This window comes from Phalacrocorax aristotelis, chromosome 23 (genome assembly GCF_949628215.1).
Source record: "Phalacrocorax aristotelis chromosome 23, bGulAri2.1, whole genome shotgun sequence".
NCBI lineage: Eukaryota > Metazoa > Chordata > Aves > Suliformes > Phalacrocoracidae > Phalacrocorax > Phalacrocorax aristotelis.
Window position 1 is genome coordinate 7,071,041 of NC_134298.1, and position 13,149 is coordinate 7,084,189.

The 13,149-nt window shown below is 58.8% G+C and overlaps 2 protein-coding genes across 2 annotated transcripts; both read left to right on the forward strand.

The window, feature by feature from the left end:
- The first annotated feature begins 3,913 nt into the window (after positions 1-3,913).
- EIF1 (eukaryotic translation initiation factor 1) lies at positions 3,914-5,245 on the forward strand. The gene is made up of 4 exons (XM_075116788.1): positions 3,914-4,096; positions 4,320-4,483; positions 4,607-4,708; positions 5,024-5,245. Exons 1-4 carry the CDS (start codon positions 4,066-4,068, stop codon positions 5,066-5,068), a joined length of 342 nt encoding a protein of 113 aa, XP_074972889.1. The 5' UTR covers positions 3,914-4,065; the 3' UTR covers positions 5,069-5,245.
- Positions 5,246-12,021: 6,776 nt separating this feature from the next.
- Positions 12,022-13,121, forward strand: LOC142067853 (gastrin/cholecystokinin-like peptide). Its single transcript, XM_075116840.1, has 3 exons — positions 12,022-12,104; positions 12,618-12,829; positions 12,919-13,121. The coding sequence occupies exons 2-3, from the start codon at positions 12,631-12,633 to the stop codon at positions 13,041-13,043; spliced, it is 324 nt and encodes a 107-aa protein (XP_074972941.1). The 5' UTR covers positions 12,022-12,104; positions 12,618-12,630; the 3' UTR covers positions 13,044-13,121.
- The last annotated feature ends 28 nt before the right edge of the window (positions 13,122-13,149 follow it).

Sequence of the window (13,149 nt, forward strand, 5' to 3'; positions counted from 1 at the left end):
GATGTTAGAGGAGAAAAGCTGGTTTCTAGGAATGTCCCAGCCCAGAGGGCATTTCTGAGCTGCAGGAGAAGCAGTAAAGCGAAATGCTGGGATGATTCCTTCTTTTCTGCTACACTTCCCAGGTGTATTGGAGGGGCACCGAGGCCCCCACCTCAGAGCACAGGGTGAAATGGCCTTGCAGGACTCAAAAGGGAGAGACTTGCAGCAACCCAGGGCTGGTCTCCCACCCAAGAGCACCTGGAACCACTTCTGCAGGACCCCTGCACACAGCATTGAGCTGCATTGCCCCGGGGTCGCCGGGGCTGTTGTGCCGCACAAACACGGGGAAGCGTTTCCCCCTAAAATCCTCGGGTCTGGCAGGAGCACCGTTGCTAGGCAGCCCCTGCCCTCGCCATCCATGCATCTCCCCATCGCAGAGGCCTGCGGCGGTCCGTGGGTACCACTCGCTGCTAAGGGACAAGATGGTTTCCAGAAGCCGCCCCCAGCCCAAAGCACGACTGCAGAGCCATGTCTTTGACTAAGGGGACGAGAAGGCCACAGGCTGCTCTGGGCCCTCCCTGCTCCCCCTAAAACAAACCCTGCAGCTCACCAGGCATCGCCCCGGCCCCAGGCCCTGGGATTTTCCCGTGCACAGAGCCAGCGTCCAGCCCGGGGGTGGCTATTTGCCAGGCACTGGGCATAAAAGAAATGCAGCAACTCGGTGCTGCCTGCTGAGAGTTGCTCTTGCAAAGGAGATCAGCATTGCCACCTCGTGGGGAGCCCGGGACAAACGCCTCCCTGGGAGGAGGCACCTCCTCGGGCGGGCAGGGAGGCAGGCACGGGTCGGGACCGGGCACCCGCAGAGGGACAGAGGTGGGGAGGATGCAGGGGGCTCAGCCCCGGTGCCCAGCCGAAGCCACCCGAGACTGCAGGTGCCTGCGCTGAAGGACGAAAAATTGATGTTAACATTTCCCCGGTAGCGCTCAGCCCATCACCAGCCTTGGGCTTAGCTCTGCCGTGACACACGGTCACCTCTTCTGGTATTTTACCAAAGGCTCTGGGGGTCCAGTGGCGAGGACACAAACCCCGACGTACCGCATGGACACTGTGGCTCTGCAGCGACACTGATACATCGACTCTCTGGGCCATCCCGGGTGTCCTGGCTCAGACTGGGACCAGCCTGCCCACCTGCAGGCACGAGCCGGGAGGTGCCATGACTCTGTTCAAGCGCTTAGCACTGAATACAATGAACAGTCCCTTTGCTGTAGTAAGGGCTTTGAAATGCCTCCAGCAGAAAGATGCTATGTAAGTGTCCCACTGCTTTGCTCCTGTCTGGATACACCACCATGCGGCTGCTAGAGATGGTTCTTTTTCTAGGAGAGAAGGAAAATCTGGTCAGAAAAAGAGTAGAGAGAAGAGCCATCTGCTTGTTCATGATGGTCGTGGAGCAAATTCACATTTTAATGAAAATTTAAGTCAGTTCTCCAGCTGATCTGTCACATATGGACATACAAAAGTGACAGATGCTTTAGAAACACCTGAGACACTGAAATACAGCAACACAAATTATTCCTTCTACCTGGTGCAAGCCAAACAATTTGCCTTTATCTTCGATAAAACACCCAAGAATGATGCAACATCTAAACCATGTAATGGCTGCCAGGACCCACAGATGGCAGCACACTCAGATGCCAATAATCTGTCAAAAATACATAGTATTTCAGAGATGGCTCCCAAAGCAGGGCAGGAACACCCACAGGGTGAGGGCTGAGGCCCCAGGAGATCTAAAAGGAGCTGATAAGCTCCGGGATAAACAATGCACAGCCCAGCAGATGCAACACAATAGACCCACGTCTCCCTGGGGGCGATGTTCCCGCTGTGGGCTGCTCTCACTAGCTCCCAGAGGAGAGTTAACGCTCCGTCTGGATCTATATGGCTTTTGACCCCATTAATTGTGTAGGAGATTTACTGTTCTTCATATCTGGGGTTTCAGTGTATTTTTAGAACGTGTAATACATCTTTGAGCTGGATGTGACATTCATCTGCCAGCAGCCCCCGCCCTGCATTGTGCTGAGCCAGTGCCAGGAGACACTCGCTGGTTCGCGAGGGGTTTTTAGCCAGGCCGCAGGCACCAGGAAAGCACTACCAGGTCTGTCTTTAGCCGCTCATACTGAACACTGAGACCCAGGCTCCTGGCCCCCAAATTAGGATTTGGGAGCAGGATTAAACACATCTGGTTTTGAAGTACTTTCGGTCAGGCCCCATCCGCAGGGCTTCGAGGCAAGGACCAGACCTGAGATTGCTGGTTCCCGCTGCCCAACAACCGGGGCTCTGAGGCAATGGCCAGTGGCTTCTCCCAGCACCCCCAGAGCTCTCGGGCAGCACCGGCCATAAGCCAGCAGCTGATGGGGCCCCCGAGGGACCCCCACTCCAGGTCACATTTGGGGTCATTGCTCTGCTGAGCCAACTCCTGAAAGCACCTTTGTCTCGGCTTGTTACCAAAGGCCAGAGACTGCCCCTTGCCGAGCGCTGTGCCCAGGGTTACTGGGACGTCCTGACTGAGCCAGGCCATCATGATCCCCTGGCTGTGCCAGGGAGGTGAGGAGCCGACACCGGCCACACTGCACCAGCCATTCAGGACAGGCAGCGAAGAGGGACTGAGCTTGCTCCGTAAGGACTTAAGTTTAGCAAGGTCTGAGTTGAAATACAGTAAGTTCAAGGGGACTTGTTTCACATGTTTAAAGAAAAGCTTCCTTTTCAGGCAGTTTTGGATGACACCTTGAGCGCTTCCCCTTGGCATCAAAGAGCCCCCAAGCCCTCGCTCAAGAACATCGTGTTCTGCAGCACCCTGGTGTCCTCAGAGCATCTCCCTGCCAAGAAGCCTTGGGAAGCGAGCACATTTGCCTGATTTCTATGTGCATATGGCGCTGTACTTGCACCAAGTGTGGCTGTCATCACAGTGACAGCCAAGTGACAAACACCCATCCACGGCCAAGCTCTCCAGGCTGAGCCTGAGTCTTCTCAGGCTGGAGCTTGTAGAGGCTGTCCACAAAGCACCTGCGGAGGTGCAGCTGTGGAGCGCAGGGTGGACAAACCGGCCCGAGCTGGGCTCAGCGAGGCCAAACCCAGGCTGCGGGGGCCCACACAGGGCAGCTGGGACGTGGCAGCGTCGCCCCTGGGCCGGCAGCGCGGGGGATTTCTGCGTGTGGTGGCCATCGGGAGACAAGCGGCCCGGCTGGCAGAGACCCAGGGCCCCTCCGCAGGGCGCGGGCTGGGGAGCCACCGCCTCCTGCCCCCGCGACGCCTCCGTCCGGCCTCACGGCGGCCACATGGACGCGAGGGCTGCGGGGACACGGCGGCCGAACCGCACCTCGCCGCCGCCGGGCCCCGCTCCCGCGTCCGCCCCGGGGGTAGCCGCCGCCGGGCGCAGAGCAGGCGGGGGAAGGTGCGGGCCCGGGGCTGCCGTCCCGCCGCGGGGACCCGGCGCCCGGGGGCCGCGACTCGCCCCTCAGCCCCCGATCGCGCCCCGGGGATCCCGCCCTGCGCCCGGGCTTGTGTCGCACCCCGGGGACCGCGACGGGCGCCACGGCCCCGCTCCCCCGCCCGGCCCGGCGCGGAGCTGGGCCCAGCGGGGCGCGGGGGGGGCAGAACCCGCGGGGCCGGGGCGGGGATCGGGGGGCTGGGGTCGGCCCCGAAGGACCCCACCCAGGCCCGGGCCCGGCGCGGCCTCGGGCCCCGCCAGGCGCCCGCCACGCTGCGCATGCGCTGCCCCGCGCGAGGCCGGCCCCCCCCATCCCACCCCATCCCGCTCCTCCGCCGCGCATGCGCCCGCCCGTCTCGCGCCAGCCGGGGCGCGGCCGCGCTCCCCCGTACGGCGTGACGCCACGCGCGAGGCGGCCAATCGCCGCCCCCGCTTCCCGTGCGTGCTGGCGTCACGCGGAGGCGGTATATAAGCGGGCGGCGCCAGTCCCGCCCCCCTGACAGCGTCTCGAGCCACCGCCGAGAGAGCATCCTCCGCCGAGAGCCGCTCGCGCCGCCGCCGCCTCCGCCGCCGCCGCCTCCGCCGAGGGAAGGGAAGCGTATCGTATGTCCGCTATCCAGAACCTCCAACCCTTCGGTGAGGCCCGCGGGGCGGCGGCGGGGCCGGGCCGGGCCGGGGGAGCGGCCTGGCGGCCCCGCCCTGCGGCGGCCCCGCCCCGTGGCGCAGTTGCTATTCCCGGGGCCGGTTGCGTCAGCCGCGGGGGGGGGGGAAGGAGGGGGGCGGGTCCTGCGTCTGACGGGCGGGCGGGCTGGCCAATGGGGAGCGCGGTGGGCCGGGGTGTGACGGGCGCTCTCCGCAGACCCCTTTGCTGATGCAAGTAAGGGTGATGACCTGCTCCCTGCCGGCACTGAGGACTACATCCATATAAGGATCCAGCAGCGGAACGGCAGGAAGACCCTCACCACAGTCCAGGGCATCGCGGATGATTACGATAAAAAGAAACTGGTGAAGGCCTTCAAAAAGGTGGGGGCTGCGGGGGGACCCCCGGCGCTGGGCTGGCGGGGTGTCTGGGGGCTGCAGAGGCGCCCGGGAGCGGCGTTCGCGGTTTGCATCGTGCTAAGGCGGCCTCGCTCTTCTTCCCCGCAGAAATTTGCCTGCAATGGTACTGTAATCGAACACCCCGAGTATGGAGAAGTGATTCAGCTGCAAGGCGACCAGCGCAAGAACATATGCCAGTTCCTCGTAGAGGTAGGATGCTTTTGCTCTGCTGCGCGCGCGCCGGCTCGATTTTAAACTAAACGGGAGTGTCTTCTTCAATAACCACACAGGTTCTAATTCCCTTAGCGATAAAAGAGCCGGCGGACGGAGGAAGCGCTTTCTGTTCTTCTTGACATTCTTGCTTGGGGCAGATGCCGTCCGCAGGGTTTGGCCGTTGCAATCTCGTCATCGTTCCGTCCCTTAGAGGGGAGCAGAAGCTCGGCTGTTCCAGTGTAGATGCTGCACCGGGGCACGCGGAGGCCCCTCCGCTTCGGTGCGCTGTAAAGTGCGTTTTCTTTCTTGCAGATTGGACTGGCTAAAGACGACCAGCTGAAAGTCCATGGGTTTTAAGTGCCTGTGGGCCACTGAAGCTTTATGCAAGAAGATTTCCTTACCATGAAATTCCCGCCTGTCCCTTGTCATAAGTTTAAAACCAGCCGGTTTGTGTAATGTAACGATCTTGGGTCCACTGTTCAGTCTGGACTAGTGTAATTCGGTGATGTAATAAACTGACAAGAGCCCATGCTATCTCGTCTTGCTGTCCCTCATTTAACAGAGGTAAATCGGGTGTTCGGCACGGTCCAGCCTGAAGCTAAAAGTAACCAGATGTTCCAAGTTAAGCGAAGGGACTCGGCCCGTCAGTGCAGAGGCTGTCCGGATCGCTCCTCAGTCCAGCTGCTCTTCCATTCCGATGGACGGTAACTCTGGCGGAGCCTCCCGCAGTCCCAGGCGGAGCGAGGCACCGAGCGCGAGCCGTGACATGGCACGGCGAGATAGCGCCTTCCCTCTAGGTGGTGTTGGCTGCTGGTGGCAGAGGGATTTGGGGAAGCTTGGCTTTGAGCAAGAGGAGTAACGGAAGAGCGTGCACAAGGCTGGATGTCTGCAGTTCAGGCCCGGCGGGTGCTGGTACCCCGTGAGCCCCAAGACACCGGGCTAGCGTACCCGAAGGAACCGTTACCTTGGGTTAAACTTCTGACAAGGGATCAATTTTGGACTAATGTAACGAGCATCACTGTAGATAGAGCTGCAGAGCCTCTGTGTCGCTTGCAACTGCTGCCTAATGCCCTGTGAAGTAGCAGGTTTTTGGTTTCATTTTTAATGTTTTATGTAATGTATTTAAAGTCTTATTTAAATAAAAATGTTTTTCAAAGGCATTTGCTTGGTGGATTCAGTTGCTTTCTGTAAGCAGTGACACTGGCTCGGTGCTTCTGGCGCTGTTGGAGCAGGGCTGGGGTGGGACGTGCAGCCCCGGAGCTCTGCAGGTGCCGGGGAGGGGTGTGTGTGTGCCCCCCTGCAGGGCTGGGAGGCCCGAGGAGGAGGAAGAGGAGCAGCACCCTCGGTGCTCCCTGACCCAGGCTGAGCTAAACAGCCAGGGAGGGGGTGGTGGCTGCTGAGTCAGTCCCTTCCTCCTGGAGTTCGTTAACCCCACACCAGCTTTGGGCTCATCATGTTCCTGTGAGCCCAGCCGGCGCTTCTGCTTCCGGCAGAGAGGAGAGTGGCCGGGCTCTGCCCCGGGCCTGGGGGGGCCTTTTCCTCTCTGAGCTTAGGAGCCCCCAGCGAGCGAGAGCAAAGTCAGCTCGGGTAAAGCATGCCCTGCGAGAGCAGCTCTGGCTGGGGGCGCTGGCAACCGCCGCCTGCACACCAGCGGCATTAAACACCCTGAAGTCCGTAAGAGCGTGCAGAAAGCCCGTGCGCGTCGCTCCTGGGCGCCCTGGCCCCGTCCAGCCTGGGCAGGCGCTGCTTTGGCTGCAGAACTGAGCCTGCCCGCTGCGAGGGCCCGGTGTTTTGGCGAGGCTCGCTTGCACCCTGCGTGGTGCCGGAAGCGCCGGGAGCTGCCTGGGCGGCCGCTTGCGCTGCTGGCCACTTTCTAAGAACAGAGTCTTGTTTGTTCACTCGCTGCCTGCAACGATCCTGACTTCCCGCCCCTCTTCGTGCGCTGCGGGGGAGCGCTCGGTTCATTTCACCTCCATTTACCCTCCTGAGAGACTTTGCTCTTGGAAACCAAATTGCCGCAATTACGCGAAGCGCCCTCGAGCGCACGGAGGCGGCAGGTGACCTCGAGCCCTGCCTGCACTTCGGGGAGCCAGGGCAGGCAGCGCTGGGGCCGCCGCTCGCGCTGGGCTGCGTGTACGTGCCTGCAGCCCGAACCAGCGCAACCCCCACTCTGCTGCCGCCCCAAGAATTCAACTTCCCCCGCCTGCGCAGGGACCTTTCCAGGCTTCCCACCCGCTGGGCTTTGCCGGGCTGCTCGCAGCCCGTCGGGCGCAAGAGGGAGGCACCGCCTCAGCCCAGGGTCCTCGGCCACTGTGGCCTGGCTGGGCCAGGAGAGCCAGACGCGGCTGGGCAGAGGCGAGGGATGCTGTGAGCAGGGCTTACCTGGCCTTCCTCGGCCCGTCCTGTCGAGGCGTGGCCAGGGCTGGGAGAAGGGACCAGCCTGAGCGCCCAAGGGTCAGGCCGCGATCCTGCGTCAAGGGGCTGCCAAGCCCAGCGTGCTGGAGGAAGTGGCCGCTGTGTCCCCGTCACCCTGATGGCTCATATGGCCCAGATTGAGCCATTAAAAGCCAGAAATTGCAAAACAATTTGTTTGTTCCTCGTTAAAAAAAAACTCCGCCGAGCGAGCGATCGATTGTTGCGGGGCATGGGAGGCACCGGGGCGCTGCCGCCTCCCTGCTCGTTGAAAGCCCATTTGTTTTGGGGTTGTTTGAGGAGCACCGATATCGTCCTTCGCAAACACGGCGCGTGGCAGAGGCGCGGGCCGGCAGCGCCGGGCGCCCGCTCGGTGGCACGGCACTCACGCGTGCGTTATTGACGGCTGAGACAAATGCTCGCTACGAACGCGAGCTGAGTGTCAATACGGGCAAGAGGCACTATCGATGTTGAAAGGGAAGACGAGCGGCAGCAGAGAGGGCTCTGCTGGGGGGGGTGACGCTGGGGCAGGCAGTGCTCGGCAGCGGGGCGTTCCTGAGCCTTGGGGTGGGCTCCGTGTGTCGCCAGGTCTGTCACCACGCACAGAAGGGGGGGGCAGCAGTGCCTACCCCCTCCGCGGCACCCCAAAGCTTTTTGGGGTGGGGGTGGGGAGATACAGGGCTGCTCCGGGGCGTGTGTCCTGGCCGAGGACACAGCTCCCAGTGCCACGTTGGTCCCAGTGCCATGTTGGTCCCAGCTTTGTGCTCCACTGAGCCCAAGCAGCCGGAGGCGCAGCCCCCTGGGGACCCCCATGATGCTGGGGGGTGGGGGGGTGGGGGATTGAGGGGTGGATGGGGGGGAGCCCCCAGTGCCAGCATGGTTGTAACGGGCGGGCAAAGGCGTCCCCACTGGTGCCAGCCTGTGGTGGGCGAGTGTGGCAGCGTCAGCCGGAGCCAGGCCGTGGGGCTGGGCACAGCCAGGGCACCCCCAGGCACCCCATGAGCCACCCCCCACGACTCATGGCACACACCATGGCATGCGTGCACACACACACGTACCGGTGGGGACGATGGCCCCATAGAGTGTCAGTCAGTATCAACATAAGTGCCTATACATGTGTGTATGTCCATACCTATAGCTGTGTGTATGTGTGCCTTTATATGCGCGCACACACGTACATCTAGCTAGAGCCACGCCCGTGTGCACATGTATGTTTATGTGGATGGAAGTGATATGGGCTGATTGGCTCCAGAGTGTGTGTGGGGTTGTGTACACACCCCGTGTATGTTACACACACCCCGTGTACGTTACACACACGGTGTATGTTACACCCACCCCGTGTATGTTACACACCCCCGTGTACGTTACACACACCGTGTATGTTACACACCCCATGTATGTTAAACACCCCCCGTGTACGTTACACACCCCATGTATGTTACACCCCCCCGTGTATGTTACACACCCCATGTATGTTACACACACCCCGTGTACGTTACACACCCCTGTGTATGTTACACAACCCCGTGTATGTTACACACCCCATGTATGTTACACCCCCGTGTATGTTACACACCCCATGTATGTTACACACCCCCCCGTGTACGTTACACACCCCCCGTGTACGTTACACACCCCCCGTGTATGTTACACACCCCATGTATGTTACACACCCCCCGTGTATGTTACACACCCCATGTATGTTACACACACCCCCCCGTGTACGTTACACACCCCATGTATGTTACACACCCCATGTATGTTACACACCCCCCCCGTGTACATTACACACCCCGTGTATGTTACACACACCCCGTGTACGTTACACACACGGTGTATGTTACACCCACCCCGTGTATGTTACACACCCCCGTGTACGTTACACACACCGTGTATGTTACACACCCCATGTATGTTAAACACCCCCCGTGTACGTTACACACCCCATGTATGTTACACCCCCCCGTGTATGTTACACACCCCATGTATGTTACACACCCCCCGTGTATGTTACACACCCCATGTATGTTACACACACCCCCCCGTGTACGTTACACACCCCATGTATGTTACACACCCCATGTATGTTACACACCCCCCCCGTGTACATTACACACCCCATGTATGTTACACACACCCCGTGTACGTTACACACCCCTGTGTATGTTACACAACCCCGTGTATGTTACACACCCCATGTATGTTACACCCCCGTGTATGTTACACACCCCATGTATGTTACACACCCCCCGTGTACGTTACACACCCCCCCGTGTACGTTACACACCCCCCGTGTATGTTACACACCCCATGTATGTTACACCCCCCCGTGTACGTTACACACCCCATGTATGTTACACACCCCCCGTGTATGTTACACACCCCATGTATGTTACACACCCCCCCGTGTACATTACACACCCCATGTATGTTACACACCCCATGTATGTTACACACCCCCCGTGTATGTTACACACCCCATGTATGTTACACACCCCCCCGTGTACATTACACACCCCATGTATGTTACACACCCCATGTATGTTACACACCCCCCGTGTATGTTACACACCCCATGTATGTTACACACCCCCCGTGTATGTTACACACCCCATGTATGTTACACACCCCATGTATGTTACACACCCCCCGTGTATGTTACACACCCCCCGTGTATGTTACACACCCCGTGTATGTTACACACCCCATGTATGTTACACACCCCCCCCGTGTATGTTACACACCCCATGAGTTTTACAGACACAAACGGCAAAGGGCCCATATAGTCTCCATCCATATAAACACAGCTGCGTTTGTGTGTATCTACAGCTACATATGAATATATGTATGGGTTTAGATGGATGCACAAAATACACTATATTATCTGTCACAATTGTATACATTATGTATATTATCTATATTTTATATTGTGTAGAATGTTATATATTATACTGTACAGTCACTGTTTATTACATAATACATGAAGTAACATATAACGCATCTGCACATATAGGCTATAATAACACATAGATAACATGAAATGGGGGGTGTCTGTGTGCTGTAGTAAATTATCCTGCCAGGGCCAAGTGCCCCGTGTACGTTCGTATACTGCCTGTGCCAGTACGTCTGGCGAGCGGCAGCCAGCCAGCGAGCGCCACGCATACAGCCACGCAGCGACCCTCCCCGCCGTAGCCCCAGCAGCGTTTGTCGCTGGCTCGGTACCTACCAGTATATGCAGACGGCCACAGGTACGTATGGCTCTCGCTACCCGCGCGGCGGTTGTGCAGCACGGTGCGGCCGCCCTGAAGGGTCACCAAACATAGGACGATACACGCAGCGCATGGCTGCGTGTGTATGTGTACGTACATAGACACACACGTGCGCGTTTATGCATACACGCGCTCGCTCTCTGTAGCTACATCTACAGCTAAATCCAGTCTATATGAACCTAGATATATACCTTATGCCCCTCTGTGGTCAGAGAGAGGGGGATTAGCATGCAAGTATGTATGTAATCATGTAACTATAGATTTATCTCTTGATGTATGGATTTATTGGGGGGGGGGGGGGCCCATGTGAGTACATAGACTTGTAGATATACCTTTATATACCCCTGCACATAATCACGACCAAGTGCCCCATATATGCGCATGCACGCAAGCGCTGTGTGTATGTGTGCGCACGCACAGCTCTCTGTATCGCTATCGGTGCTGGCTGTAGCTGTCTATCGCGGCATCTACAGCTGGGCCTCCCGTCATTTATCTCTAGATGTAGCTGTACAGCGAGTGTGGGTGTGCGTAAGCTGTGTGTGCATTTAAATGTATCTCTTTAGCCAGAGATCTTCAAATTGCACACAGACACGGAGCTGTGGCCAATCCCCCCCCCGCGCAGGCTCCCTGCAAACGAGCCCACACACCCCCCCACCCCCTTCCCCGATGCACTCTTGCCCCCCCACCCCACCCCCAAATGTGTATTTTCATCGCTCGATGCATGAATGTCCGTATGACAGAGACAAACTGACCCCCATGGACCAACTGCCCCCCCCCCCCCCCCCGCGCTGTAGCTCTGTCTAGAGCTACACCTACACATACCTCTATATATGCAGCTACAGCTCTATAGCTTAGCTAGTTATATACGCTTGTGTGTATGTATCTGCATGTATAACTAGCTGCTTGTATGTACATATAGGCCTCCATACATATGTATGGGGGTGTAAGCTATCTATGTATGGCGGGGGGGGGGGGGGGGTGCATGGCCAGCTACATAAATAGCTATGCTTTTCTATACACATATGTGCAATCAAGGCAAGTACCCTATAGCCAGCTCTAGGTAGAGTTGTATTTACCTATGTCCATAGGTAGCTGTATATGAACATACCTCTGTATGTATGCATGTATCGAGAGCTGTATAGGAGCATATGTATCTATGGCTGTATATGTACATATGTGCGTGTGTCTATGGATGTGGACATACCTCTGGCAGCTGCTGCATGTGTGTGTGTGCACTCGATGTGTGTGTATATATACACGGTTATAGCTACAGTGATACCTATATGTCTATATACATGCATATCTACATGTGTGTATACAGTGACCTAGATATGTCTGCATGTGTATGTATAAAACACACAAATGTGTATTTCAATAATAAATAATTAAATAATAAATAAAATACATTAAATAAATAAAATACATACAGATAAAATATTTCTGCATTTATCTATGCGTACATACAACCACGGACCAGTGTCTCATATGGTCTCCAGCCGTGCACGTGGCTACACGGGTACAGCCTCCCCCCAGCGCCGCAGCCGTGCCTGCGCACACGCGTGTGCCCGTGGGGCTGCCCCGGAGCGCTGCGGGTGGGTGCGGAGCCGCCCCGGGGTGGGGCAGCCACGGCAGCGCCTTTAAAAGCAGGGCTGAGCCGGGCTGCCCTGGACCTGCCCTGGACCGAGCCGCCCGCCGAGCCCCAGAGCCCGCAGGTGAGTCCCGGGGGCTGCGGGGACCGGCCGGGGGGGGTTGGGGACCCACTGGGAGAGCGGGACGCAGGGGGCTTGGGGCCCAGCCATGCCCTGGGGAAGAACACCCTGCTCCCCGCCTGTCGGAGGTCGAGGAGCAGCTGGATGGTGCTCGCGCATCCGGTTTAGTTTTAGGTTGTCCTGTGAGGAGCAGGGGGTTGGATGGCTGGGCCTTATGAGGTCCCCTCCAGCTTGAGAGAGTCTATGAGTCCGTGACTCCAGGGGCCTTGTGGCCAGCTGGGAGAGAAGGATGGAGAAGACTCGGGGGGCCAGGAGGAGGGATGGAGGGGACTTGGGGGCCAGAGGGAGGGATAGAGGGGACTTGGGAACCCACTGGGAGGGACAGAGGGGACTTGGGGACCGGCCATGCTCTGGAGAAGAGCACCCTGCTCCCCGCACGGGTCACCCCTCGCCGCAGGCTGAGCACGTGCCCCCGGTTCAGGGGCTGCAGCCGCTCTGCTCCCTTTTGCCGCTCAGTCTCTCCGCAGCCATGAAGGCGATGGTGTACATTGGCCTCCTCCTCGCCATCGCGGCGACCGCCTGCCTGAGCCAGCCCGTGGCGGAGGCGCCGGGGCCTGCGGGGGACCCCCACCATCTCCCCGCCAGCCTGGTCCGGCGGGATTGGCCCGAGTCCCTGTCCCAGGAGCAGAAGCACCTCATCTCCCGGTTCCTGCCCCACATCTTCACAGGTACTGGGAGGTGCAGGGTGGGCAGCCCTTGGGGGGGCCCCGTGAGCCACAGCCCGGCCCGCTCTGACCTGCTCCCCTTTCCCTGGCAGAGCTGAGCAACCGCAAAGGCTATGTGCATGGCGACGAGGGGACAGAGGCCCTGCATGACCACTATTACCCCGACTGGATGGACTTCGGCCGCCGCAGCGCCGAGAACTTGGCCAATGCTGTGTAGCCGCCGCGCCGCCCCGCCGTGCAGAGCACCAGCACGCTCGGTGCATGTATCTGCCTGCAATAAAGCTTTGGCACTATGGCCGCTGCTGCTCATGTCTTTGCTGGGA